Source organism: Muntiacus reevesi, chromosome 2 (assembly GCF_963930625.1).
Source record: "Muntiacus reevesi chromosome 2, mMunRee1.1, whole genome shotgun sequence".
Classification (NCBI taxonomy): Eukaryota; Metazoa; Chordata; class Mammalia; order Artiodactyla; family Cervidae; genus Muntiacus; species Muntiacus reevesi.
In genome coordinates, this window is record NC_089250.1 from 260,093,427 (window position 1) to 260,106,088 (window position 12,662).

At 51.6% G+C, this 12,662-nt stretch overlaps 1 protein-coding gene across 3 annotated transcripts; it reads left to right on the forward strand.

The window, feature by feature from the left end:
• The first annotated feature begins 202 nt into the window (after positions 1–202).
• KCNK6 (potassium two pore domain channel subfamily K member 6) lies at positions 203–12,662 on the forward strand. 3 transcript variants are annotated; one of them, XR_010661704.1, is made up of 4 exons: positions 203–595; positions 8,016–8,411; positions 8,582–9,669; positions 9,713–12,662. XR_010661704.1 is itself a non-coding variant. In XM_065926019.1 (4 exons), exons 1-4 carry the CDS (start codon positions 274–276, stop codon positions 11,565–11,567), a joined length of 954 nt encoding a protein of 317 aa, XP_065782091.1. In that variant the 5' UTR covers positions 203–273; the 3' UTR covers positions 11,568–12,662. The 3 variants fall into 3 exon arrangements, 2 of the variants coding, with proteins under 2 accessions (XP_065782091.1, XP_065782092.1); XM_065926019.1 differs by having other exon boundaries at positions 8,582–8,798; positions 11,549–12,662; XM_065926020.1 differs by having other exon boundaries at positions 8,582–12,662.

The following is a 12,662-nucleotide window of genomic DNA, read 5'->3' on the forward strand; positions in this document are numbered from 1 at the left end:
CATAGGGAGCCGCCCGCTCGGGGGAGGAAGCACCCTGCCGGTCTCCTAGGTCCGTGAGCGCTGGGCTCCTCCCCCTCGGTGCCCACACCTGGCGGTGGGGCGTGCCTCAGTTTCCTCCACCCCCGCCCCTCCCCTTTTTCTCTTCTTCCTCTTTGGGTCGCTGGTGGCCGCGCGTCGAGCACTCCCGGAACTGAAGCTGGGCGCTGGACGATCGGGAGGCGGGGGCCACGTCAACGGGGCGGCGGGGGGCTCGGCGGGCTGCCCGGCTGAGCCATGCGGCGGGGCGCGCTCCTGGCGGGCGCCCTGGCAGCATACATCGCGTACCTGGTGCTGGGCGCGCTGCTGGTGGCCCGGCTGGAGGGGCCACACGAAGCCCGCCTCCGCGCCGAGCTGCGGATGCTGCGCCAGCAGCTGCTGCGGCGCAGCCCGTGTGTGGCCGCCCCCGCCCTGGACGCCTTCGTGGAGCGGGTGCTGGCGGCCGGACGGCTGGGGCGCGCCGCGCTCGCTAATGCCTCCGGGTCTGCCAACGCCTCGGACCCCGCCTGGGACTTCGCTTCGGCTCTCTTCTTCGCCAGCACGCTGGTCACCACCGTGGGTACGTGAGCGCCGCCCCGAGCCCCCGGCCCGCGAGGACCCGGGACCCCCTGCTCCCCCTCGCCTCCCTAGGAACCCCAGAGCCACCACGAAATATCCCCATCCCAGCAGATCATTCTCAATTAACTCTGAGCCCAGGATCCCCTCAAAACCCCTCGATGAGAACCTGGGACCCACACTTGTGGGATCCTCCACCTTGAGGAGTCCCTATCCAGACCTTTCCTCCCAGTAGGAAGTCCCGCAGTTCGCTTGGGGTCCAGGGCCATTCTCAAAGTACCTTCTGGCAAGCATCTAGGGCTCCCTTCCTCTCCCTTGGAGACCTGCGTCTAGTCCCGTCTAGGCCTAGAACAATCCTCAGAGACCTCCTTTGAGAACTCAGTGCCCGCTGCCTGAGACCCTCTCCCCATTAGCCACCCAGGACCTCCGCCCTTCTCTCTGGCTCAGACCTCCATCCCCTCCAACACCGTCTCCTGACTGCAAATACATCCTTCTGGGATGTGTCCTTCCAGAAGCCTTACCCTAATGTCCTCCCGACCCTGGTGCCCTAGTGAGGACCCTGAATCTCCAGACTCTCTCCAGGCACCATCACTAAAGACCTTACTGCCAGCAGAGATCCCTCAGCAAAGATCCGGGGCCCGCATCTCAGACTTCCACCCCTCTGGATCTAGACCACTCCCCAGCAAGGGCCCCTGCCCTCCTCCTGACCATTGTCATACCTCCCTGCAGGTAGCCCTGACTCTAGACACAGGACCCCACTCCTTCTTGGCATCTCGTTTGTATTGGGGGAGCCCTCAGTGTAGGACTTTCCTTCCAATAGGGACACCCCCGTTCCCTCTAAACCTGGGACTTCCAATTCTGCAGCCCTCAGCTGTGGAAGTATGGGAGAGAACTTGAGTGCCTTCCAGGAAGAACCACTGACTTTCTAACTGGAAGGTCCCCACCCAGGACTCCCACTCCAGTTCCAAAACAGCTCCAGCAAAAACCCCTAGTGTTTTTCAGACCAGGGACTCTGATGGGGTCCTCTGTTTATTTATTTTGACCTCTCCAACCGGCATGTGGGATTTAACCTGTGCCCTCTGCAGTGAAAGCTCAGAGTCCTAACCACTAGACAACCAAGGAATTCTATAGGGGCCTCTTTGAACATGACAACCCTAGCTGAGACTGTCACCAATCTCTTGTCCCTGATACTCCTTGTAAGAGCACCAGAATACCTGGGATTCCAATGCTGGTCACACACGCTATTCTTGACACAAGAATCCACCCCCCCCCCCCCCAACCAGGGTACCAGCCCAGGGACTCTTCTCTCCGAACCTGGTACCCCTGCTCCTAGACTCCCCCTGTCCACCCTGAATTTCCCAAGAAAGGGAAACTCCTTGGGACCTGAGATCCCTTCAGTCTCTTCTAGACCCACAGCTGGGACCTTTTGCCCCAACTCTGTCCCAGCCTGGTTTGGACTCTCCCTCCATCAAGGATGCTCCAGGCACTTTCTACCCCAGAACCCTCCCCACTATTCACTCAAAACCAATACCGCTTTCCACCCTGGACACTCTCAGCCAGGACATGAGACACACACCCCCTCCCATCATCCCCTTAGCATTGTCTCCCCCCATCATGTTGCCTCAGGCATCCTTGGGCTCAGAAGCCCCCTCTACCTGAGAACCCCCCCTCCTAATCCAATTTGTAATCCCACTGGTGCCTGTCCCCCTTCTTCCTCTGGACCCAGGACCCCAGTCCCAAACCAGGATCTGTTTCAAACCAAGACACTGGCCTCTGATTTCAGAGTACTAACTGGACCCCACAGATCCCCTTCTCTGGATCCCTACAGCCTCAAGTAGGACCAACACACACCCCACCCCTCAGCCCTACCTGGGAAACCCCTCACCTCAACGCCCCTCAGACCTGGAAAATCCCTTTGTTTGTCAGGCTCTTCTGATCCTCCCACAATCCTCCCCAGCCCCCAAACTTCCTCTTTGCCTCTTTGCTAGGATTTGGCTTCCCAGGAGACTCAAGTGGTAAAGCATCTGCTTACCAATCCAGAAGACTGAGGAGATGCAGGTTCGATCCCAGGGTTGGGAAGATTCCCCTGGAGAAGGAAATAGCAACCCATTCCAGTATTCTTGCCTAGAAAATTCCATGGACAGAGGTGCCTGGTGGGCAACAACTGTCCATGGAGTCGCAAAGAGCTGGACATGGCTTAGCAATTGAGCATGCTAGGATTTGGACTAGGGGGGTGGTCTGGGGCTCGGCTAACCCAGACTCCTAACTCCCTATCCCTGCTGACAATAGCCTTTGCCGTTTGTCACTGTGACAGCCTTTGTCACTGTCAAGTGGACCAGCAAACCAGGCCACAGCAACCGGGCTGGATCTCACAAACGCTGCCCACTTGCTGGCTGGGCCTGCCCAACCTGCTTCGGGGCTTCTCTCTCCCTCTGTCTCCTCCCAGATCCTGCCTTCTAGAAGTCATCCCAGGCAGGACAGGTGAAGAAGCCAAACTCAAGGCAGGCACAGGTTCAGATTCCTGTTCACACACTGCTGATCTCTAGTCCTCTGTGTCCTCCATCATCTGTAAAATGGGATAATCACACTCCCTACTTCACAGTAATAGTAAGACCTGGTACAAGACTTAACCACACCACATACAGACTTCAACTCACTCATCACAGTAAGCCTTGTGAGCCAGGTGCTGTTTGTGGTCCTATTTCTTAGCAATAGAATCTGAGGCCCAGAGAGGTTGAACAACTTGTCCAAGGCCACACAGCTAGGAAGTGTAGAGTGCAGATTTGAACCGAGGCTGTCAGGCCTCAGAGTTCCATGCTCTTTTTTTTAATTAAAAAAAAAAATTTTTTTAAACTTTGGATGCACTGGGTCTTTGTTGTGGCACGTGGTCTTTCTCTAGTAAGGCTTCTCTTGTGGCACTAGAGCTTCTCTAGTTGGGAAGCACAGGCTCTAGAGCACACAGGCTCAGTAGTTGTGGCACATGAGGTTTGTTGCCCTGTGGCATGTGGGATCTTAGTTCCCCAACCAGGGATTGAACCCAAGTCCCCTGCATTGGAAGATGGAGTCTTAATCAGTGGACCACTAAGGAATTCCCCAGAGCCCCATGCTCCTAACCAGTGCACCGCACTACTTCTTCAGCTTCCATGAATGATGAAGGGTGATACATGTATATTGTAAAAAAATTTCTGACAGTCCTTAAAAATGGTAAGTTATTGCAATAGGGGAGAGAGATTGACCTCAATTCAGAGTATAGCAAAGATAGCTGGAGATTTAGGGCTGAGAGCAGGAGGGGACTAGTGGATGGAAATGGAGAAGGCAATGGCACCCCACTCCAGTACTCTTGCCTGGAAAATTCTACGGACAGAGGAGCCTGGTAGGCTGAAGTCCATGGGGTCGTGAAGAGTCCGACATGACTGAGCTACTTCACTTTCACTTTTCACTTTTATTCATTGGAGAAGGAAATGGCAACCCACTCCAGTGTTCTTGCCTGGAGAATCCCAGGGATGGGGTCACACAGAGTCAGACACGACTGAAGTGACTTAGCAGCAGCAGCAGCAGCAGTGGATGGAAAAGTACTAAGAGGGGACATGGATGGTAGGGAGATTCTTGCTAAACTGGCTTAATAGGATTCTTGTTAAAGACTGCCAAGAGCTTCAATACAAGTGGTGGATAATGAGAAATTTGATCAGATGTCGAGTATGGGGGATTCTCCCTAAATAAACTTAGTGTTAGTGGCATTATTGCATCTAACTCTTGGTGATCCCACGGACTGTAGCCCGTCAGGCTCCTCTGTCCATGAAATTCTCCAGGCACAAATACTGCAGTGGGTAGCCATTCCCTTCTCCAGGGGATTTTCCTGACCCAGGAACTGAACCTACATCTCCCGAATTGCAGGCAGATTCTTAACTTAGGATTCCTGCTAAAACCAGACTTGGTCATGAAGAGAACTCAGCGGGGCCTGACTCAAGCTTGGTCAAGCAGGAAGGCTGTGTCCATGAGACATGCCAGTGATAATAACCGAGATTGACAGAGCCTCATTTATCATTAGTGCCGTTGGTGAAGCCGGGAGCCCTGAATATATCTAGAGAAATGGAAAACCCGACAACTTCAGAGAGGCCTCTCCCACAGCGTTCCTGGGCTTGTTGCAGGCCCTAGGCTTCTGAGGAAGATCTGAGGCCTGGAGCTAGTCCAGGCAGCCTTGCTGCGATTGAGGTCAGGACTGGAGGAGTCGGCCTGCTTGGAACTGGGAATGAGGAGAGGGAGCGAGCATCACAGTCTTCCTGACTCTTTTCATGCCTGTGCTAGGTGCTGTGTCCCAACCTGTATACTCAAGGAAGGGATCATTTATGAGGCCATTTCAAGTACTGTGAGGAAACTGAGGCTCAGAGAGAAGTCACTTGGCCAGTATCACTCAGGGGCCAAATAACAAAGCACTACTTTGGACTCAACTCTTGGAAGTAGCAAGTTGAGGCTCATAGCCCACATTCTATTCTTCTTTCTTTCTTTTTAAAATATTCACTAGTTTCTCAAAAGTATTTGTTTAAATTTTTGGCTGCCCTGGGTCAAAGCTGGGGCACAAGGGATCTTCGATCTTCTCTGCAGCATGAGAACTCCCAGTTGTGACGTGTGGAATCTAGTTCCCTGGCGAAGCATCGAACCCCAGCTCTCTGCATTTGGAGTCCAGAGTCTTAGCCCCTGGACCACCAGGGAAGACCCCCTCCCCACTCTATTCTAACTCTGATTTTTTCTGTTTATAAGAATTTCATGTCATTTGCAAACCTGTCCTTTCAGCCAGGTTGCTGGAGTTTCTCCATCAAAATCCTTGTATTAATGAAGCTTGGAGCCATAAGTGATAAACCTCAAATAATAGTTGCTTAAATATAATGGGAATTTATTTCTTGCTCATATTCAAGGGAGTCAGTCTAAGACCAGAATGGTGCTGCATGGTCAGAGACTCTCAGGTTCCAATATAACTCTCAGGCCAGGTGCGGTTTCTATTCCCAAGCTCATCTCATGGTCCCAGATGGCTGCTCAGCTCCAGCCTTCCTATCTGTGATCTAGTCAGCAGGAGGAGGGAGTAAAGAAGGGAGATAGGCATCTCCCTATCTTTAAGGATACTTCCTGAAGTTGCTTGCTTCTTTTGTCTGTATCTCCTTGGCCATAAATTATTCCAGACCACACCTAGCTGCACTGGAAGAGGGAACGTCTTTTCCTGTTAGCCACGTGTCCAGCAAGATCTAGAGGATCCTTTATTTTTCCCTAGTTTTTTTTTTTTTTAACTGGGGCGAAATACACATCAGATTTACTATCTTAACCATTTTTAAGTGTACAGTTCATCAGTATTAGGTATATTCATATTGCTGTGCAACCATTGCCAGCACCCATTTCCAGAACTCTTTTTACTTTTATTTTTTTTAATATTTATTTATGTATTTAGGCCGCATCAGGTCTTTGTTGCGGTGTCGGGGCTTCTCTTTAGTTGTGGTACACAGACTTAGTTGCCCCGAGGCATGTGGGATCTTAGTTCCTCAGCAGGACCAGGGGTAGAACCCACATCCTCTGCATTGGAAGGTGGATTCTTAACCACTGGACCCCCAGGGAAGTCACCAGAACTCTTTGGATCTTGCAAAACTGAATCTATACCCTTGTGTATGCTCACTCCCCACTTACCCCTCTCCTCAACTCCTGGCAACCATTGTTCTACTTTCTGTGTCTGTGATTTTTTTAATGTTTATTGTTTTTAAAAATTAATCCACTTATTTGGCTGTAACCAGATCTTAATTGTGGCACACGTGATCTTCAGTCTTCATTGCTGCCTGCAAAATCTTTAGTTGTGATATGTGGGATCTAGTTCCCTGACCGGGGATCAAATCCAGGCCCCCTGGATTGGGAGTGCGCTGAGTTTTAGACAGTGGATCGCCAGGGAAGTCCCCTGTCTCGATGATTTTGACTGCACTAAGTGCCACATATAAATGGAATTGCAGAGGCTTTGTCTTTTGGCAACTGGCTTATTTCACTTAGCATAATATCCTCAAGATTCATCCATGTTGCAGTATGTGTCAGAATTTCCTTCCTTCAAAAGGCTGAATAATATTGCATTGTTTGTACTTGCATTTTGTTGATTCATTCACCCATCGGTGGACACAAGGGCTGTTTCCACCTTCTGACTATTGTGAAGAATGCTGCTATGAACATGGCTGTGCAGATATCTCTTGAGCCCCTGCTTTAATTCCTTTGACTATATAAAAGCCAGGGGGAGACTTCCCTGTGGTCCAGTGGCTAAGACTCCACGCTCTCAATGCAGGGGGCCCGGGTTCGATTCCTGGTCAGGAAATTAGACCCCACGTGCTACAGCTAAGAATACCTGACTCGGTCAAATAAATAAATACTTTTTTGTTGTTGTTTTTTAAAAAAAGTCAGAGCCAGGGGATCCTTTTGCATGGAAGATGGGCTCAGGGGGAAGCCTGCTCGTATGGGCAATGCTTTCACACTTTCTTATGAACCACAAGGCTGGATCTGTAGTATTTTGGACAAGACATTTTACTGTCAACATAAATCAGGCCCCTTACCACCCCAGTCATATCTCTGACCCTTTGGTTTGATTCATTTGGGAAATTACACATTGCCAAAGTGAGCCAGTTTCACCAGCACCTGAATTCCCCTTAGTCATATTTCTGTTTGCAGAACTCACACCCACACTGACCCTTCAAGAGCACGGTAGGGCTTGTCACACCCATTTAAAAATTTATTTATTTCTGGCTGCCCTGGGTCTTCGTTGCTACACGTGGGTTTCCTTTAGTTGAGGAGAGTGGGGGCTACTCTCTAGTTGCGATGTTTGGGCTCTCATTGTGGAACGTGGGCTCTGGGGCGTGTGGGCTCCCGTAGGTGTGCACAGGCTTAGTTGCCTTGCAGCATGTGGGATCTTCCCGGACCCCTGATGGAACCTGCATCCCCTGCAGGGCGCGTGCTGCCCTGTTGGATTGTGTGGCGTCCCGTGGGTCACCAGACAAAGTGCTTTGACCTGAGATGGAGCCACAGGAGGGCCCTGAGCAGGGGAGGGACATCACCTGACTCCCATGTTCACAGGGTCCCTCTGACTGCATGGCGGGGAGAAGGGAGACCAGGGAGGAGGCTGCTGGTAGACAGGACCAGGATGAAGCCTTGTTGTGGAGTGAGGGGGAAAGTGGGTGGGTTTGGGCTCTGTGCAAAGGTTGAGCCAACAGAGTGGATATGAGTGAGAAGGGAGCCGATGATGACACTAGGCTCTCAGCCTGAGCCGTGGGGAGGGTGGAGGTGCCATCGCCGGAGGTAGGACAGTCTGGGAGGGGTGGCTTTGAGGCTGAAATTAGCCCTCAGTTTAGGGCAATCACAGACCCCAGAGTGGATGCTGAGTGGGCCGAAGGATTTCCCCCTGACTCCCGCAGGCTACGGGTACACAACGCCTCTGACCGACGGGGGCAAGGCCTTCTCCATCGCCTTTGCGCTCCTGGGCGTCCCGGCCACCATGCTGCTGCTGACCGCCTCGGCCCAGCGCCTGTCGCTGCTGCTCACCCACGCGCCCCTGTCCTGGGTGAGCCAGCGCTGGGGCTGCGCCCCCCGGAAGGCAGCCCGCTGGCACCTGGCCATCCTGCTGGGGGTCACGGTGACCCTCTGCTTCCTGGTGCCATCCGCTGTCTTTGCCCACCTGGAGGAGGCCTGGAGCTTCCTGGACGCCTTCTACTTCTGCTTCATCTCTCTGTCCACCATCGGCCTGGGAGATTACGTGCCGGGAGAGGCCCCCGGCCAGCCCTACCGGGCCGTCTACAAGTTGTTAGTCACAGGTGAGTGGGGTGGCTGCCTGGGGGCTGAGGGCTGGTGTGAGGGGGGTCTGGCCCCGTCCCGGAGGGATGGGGCATTCAGAGTCGCAGCCCCATCCTGGGGGATCCCGTAGCCCCATGGCCATGACCTGGGAGGTCTGGGTCCACTCATCGCCTCTCTGCCATCTCTGCAGTCTACCTCTTCCTGGGCCTGGTCGCCATGGTGCTCTTGGTGCAGACTTTCCGCCGTGTGTCTGACCTCCACGGCCTCACAGAGCTCATCCTGCTGCCCACCCCGTGCCCTGCCAGCTTCGAGGAGGAAGATGACCGGGCGGACATCCTGAGCCCCGAGGCCGAGCCACACCAGCAGCTCACCGCCGGCTCTCACGTGGACTACGCCTCCATCCCCAGGTAGCTGGGGCAAGTGTCGGGGCAGCTGCAGACCAGGCCTGCGGCTGAGGGGCCCTCGGGACTGGAACCGATGGACTAGCCCGTCTACAAGCACACGCTGGTGTTCCTGAGGCCCTGCCTCCACTGTCTGCCCTTGTCTGACCGGCCTGAGCACCGCCCGGATCCAGGAAGCAGCACTGCCTTCTTTCCCCCACCCCTCCTATCACCTCCCCGCACACTCTGTGCTTCCCTGACTTTCTCACCGTCTCTGTATCTCTCAGGCTTTTCCTCGCGCCATCTGCCTCTCTCACTCGAGTAGCCACTCATCACCTGCCGATTCTCCCAGGCTCTGGGCTCAGACCTCATTTCAGGTTCTAGATTGATCACTTCACCTCGGGCCAGTGACTGGCCCCTCCTGAGCCTTGATTCACCTCTTGGGTCAAGTAGAAAGAATATATTCCCTCATTCAAAACTCCCTCCTCTGTGCCAATCCATGCTGGGCAGCGCTGGGGCCACTGCAGTGTTCCAGATGCTCTGGGCCCTGCTCTCATGGGGCTCGCTGTCCTGCCTCCCATACAGTGACAGTTCATAACAGGCAGGACTTCATTAATGGGGGCAGGGGAAGGTGGGCAGAGTGGTCAGGGCTGGGGTAGAGGAAGCACAGGGAATGAACCCAATCCAGTCGGGGAGGTCAGGGAGGGCTTCCTGGAGGAAGGGGCAACTGCATTCAGACCTGAAATCTGAAGAGTAGTCAGTCTGGGGAAGAAGGTGTACCTGACTCATTTTCCTCCAGTGTGTCCAGGGAGTTAGACATATTTGGATATGCCTGGGGTTGGCTTGCATAATAGAGTCTTCCAGGAAGCTGAGACGGGATCCTAGCCCAGTATGGAAGGTATTGCTTTTTTTTGTTGTTGTTGTTCTTTTTTGTTTTGAAGGTATTGCTTTTAGTGAGACACTATCATTAACAGCTGTTCCTGTTTACCAAGAACTAATTACTTTACGTTCCCTGGGCTCTGGAGCCACCCTGTGTGTGTGTTAGTCGCTCAGTCGTGTCTGCCTCTTTGCAACCCCATGGACTGTATCCTGCCAGGCTCTTCTGTTCATGGGATTCTCCAGGCATGGATATTGGAGTGGGTTGCCATGCACTTCTCCAGCTGGAGCCAGCCTGCCTGGGCTCAAATCCCAACTCAGCAGTGTCCTGCCTGTGTCTTTGGGTGGTCATTTTGCCCCTATTTCCTCGGTTTCCTCATCAGTAAAATGGCAATAATAATAGTTCAAAAGATGGTTTCACAGTGCCTGCCATGTTATTCTGGGATGATTTCTTTGGCTAGGCCCTGTTCTGGGTACTTTACACATGAGGAAGATAATGCAGTATTATCATTGAATGTGGGTATATTGTAAGTGTCCTTAAATGACCATCTTGGGAACTTGGCTTCTTTCTTGAGGGCACTAGAGAGCCATGGAAGGGATTTGAGCAGGAGAGGGCCATGGTTAGTTTTGGGCTTTTGCTGCTGTGTGTTTGTGGGGTGGGGGGGGGAGACTGAGGCTGGGTGCCCAGGGGAGGCTGGGGCAGGAATGAAGCAGGAGACAATGGGACTGGGTGAGGCTGAGGGAAGGGGAGGGGGGAGCAAGTCAAGGGATGCTCAGAAGGCCAGGTGGACGGGCCATAAGCCTTACAGACTTGGGAGGGACAAGGCCAGGAAAGTGTCCAACCATGCTCAGCTGCCCCCGAGGTGGGGGACCTGTGAGAAAACAAATTTGTAGGGAGATGTTGAGGCTTGTTTGGAATATGTTGGCTGTGAAGGGCTAAAGGGACACCCAGGAGAAGGCAGCAGGAAGTCACAGGACCCTTGGAGCAACGACTTAGGGGGTGGTTGAGGCTGCAGACAGATGAGGAAACGAAGACTATGAAGGTGGATATTGACAGCCCTGGGTGGGAATAGAGAGAGAAGACCAACCTTGAGAAATCAGCCATAGGGTGTGTGTATATATACACACACACACACACATACATATGTATGTGTGTGTGTGTGTGTGTGTATATATATATATATATATATAATATCAGTAAGGAAAGATTTGGGTTGCAAGTAACACAATCCTGACTGGCACTGACTGAAACAGTGAGATGATTGTATACTGTATATCACCCGAGTTAGAGAGACCTCTGGGTTTGATACAGTTCACAACTCCAAGAGGGTCTTGTGGCCCCTGGTTCCCTCTCTCGCTGCTCTATTACCCTCAGTTGAAGGCTTGGCTCCCACATAGGCTGTCCTCATGGCCACAAAGTGGCTGCCACAGGTCCAGGCATCACAATAAGACATGTTAATTTTTAGTACAAGAAGAGGGAAAGGGGTGTGTCTTCCCATGGTGCCTCTTTGGAAAGAAGGAAACCTTTTCCCAGTGTCTCCCAGCAGACTTCCTCTTCCATATTATTGACCAAAATTGGCTCCTGAATCAGTCATCGGCCAGAGTGATCATGGCATCACTATGATTAGCTTAGGACTCCCCCTGCCACCAGGGACTGAGGCTGGGGCTGAGGTTTTAGTTTGCAGGCTGGTAAATACTTGAACAAAACTGGGCTTCTATTAGAAAGGCAGAAAGTTGGGAGGATGGGAGCTGTCAATGAACTAGTCAGCCAGGATGATGATGTATAATTATGCAGGTTGGGACCTGCATAAGGGTTACCTGGCCAGCAGGGTGGTAACAAATTGGGGCTGACGTTCAAGGCTGAGTATACCCAAAGGGGACTTCTTTTTCTTTTTTTTCAGGGGGGACTTCTTTTTCTAATTAACAGAGTCCCATATGATGAGCAATGACCCCTCAACCAAAGAGAAGAACTTACAAAAGAGACAGAAAGGAAGTTCGAGAGAGGAGTAGGAAAACCAGGAGAGTGGGAAATACTGGTGAGAGATGAGAGACTTTTAAAAAGGGAAAAGTCAACATTGTCAAATGATGCTAAGGAGTCACACAAAATCATTTTAATAACACGAGAGAGAACACTTATATAGGATTTACTACCTGCCAGGCACTCTTCCAAGCTCTTGATACACAAGAATTTATCTTATGCTCTCAGCAACTCTGTGAGTTAGTTACATTCTCCATATTGCAGATGAGGACAGGAGGCCCAGAGAGGTAAAATAACTTATCCAAGATCACACAGGAAGTGCAAGACTGGGATTTAGAGGAGGATTTTTGTTTTTTTGGTCACCTTGTCACATGGAGGCTCAGAAATATCCACTGTCTAGTTCTTTCTTAGTCTCCCACCCTTCCTGGCTCCTCAGCACAGTTGTTGACCCTGCTGCTAAAGTCAGCAGTTGGGTGAGGGGCAGTTGCTCGAGGGAAGAAGGTGCCTGTGTGATCTGGCTTCTGCTCCCCACCACTTCTCCTTTCAAATTCCTTCCTCCAAAAGAAACCAGGCCCTGCTCATTTCAGATACTTAAAAAAGTGCACACTTAAAAATGGAAAAAATAAAAACGAAAAACAACAACAACAACAAAAAATGGAAAAAGTAGAAGAATGTTCAATAGAAATAAGTCTTTCTCCTGTATGTGGGCTGTGATGGCAGATTTTCTCAGGTTTCCTAGGCATGTACCAGCAATATACCTGTATGTATATGTGTGTCATTAATTTTTTTTCTTTCACTCTGCAAAAGTGGTATTATATGGTGAGGTAATTACAATCACAGTCTCTGGAGGCAAAGTCCCTGGGTATAAATCTGAACTCTGTCATTGCCAAGTCTGTGGTTTTGGGCCACTCATTTCACCTTCCTGTTCTGTTTGCCAATCTGTGAAATGGTATAACAGCACCTACCTCATGGACTTGTTGGAGAATTAAGCAATATCTGTAAAGATCTTAGAACAGTGTCTGGTGCTCAATAAAATA

What these genes read in the sequence shown, in the direction of transcription:
- KCNK6 (XM_065926019.1), top strand. Translation starts at nt 274, where the DNA reads ATGCGGCGGGGCGCGCTCCTGGCGGGCGCCCTGGCAGCATACATCGCG. An exon ending in CACGCTGGTCACCACCGTGG is followed by an intron (nt 596 to 8,015) that starts GTACGTGAGCGC and finishes TGACTCCCGCAG; the next exon opens with GCTACGGGTACACAACGCCT. An exon ending in CTACAAGTTGTTAGTCACAG is followed by an intron (nt 8,412 to 8,581) that starts GTGAGTGGGGTG and finishes CCATCTCTGCAG; the next exon opens with TCTACCTCTTCCTGGGCCTG.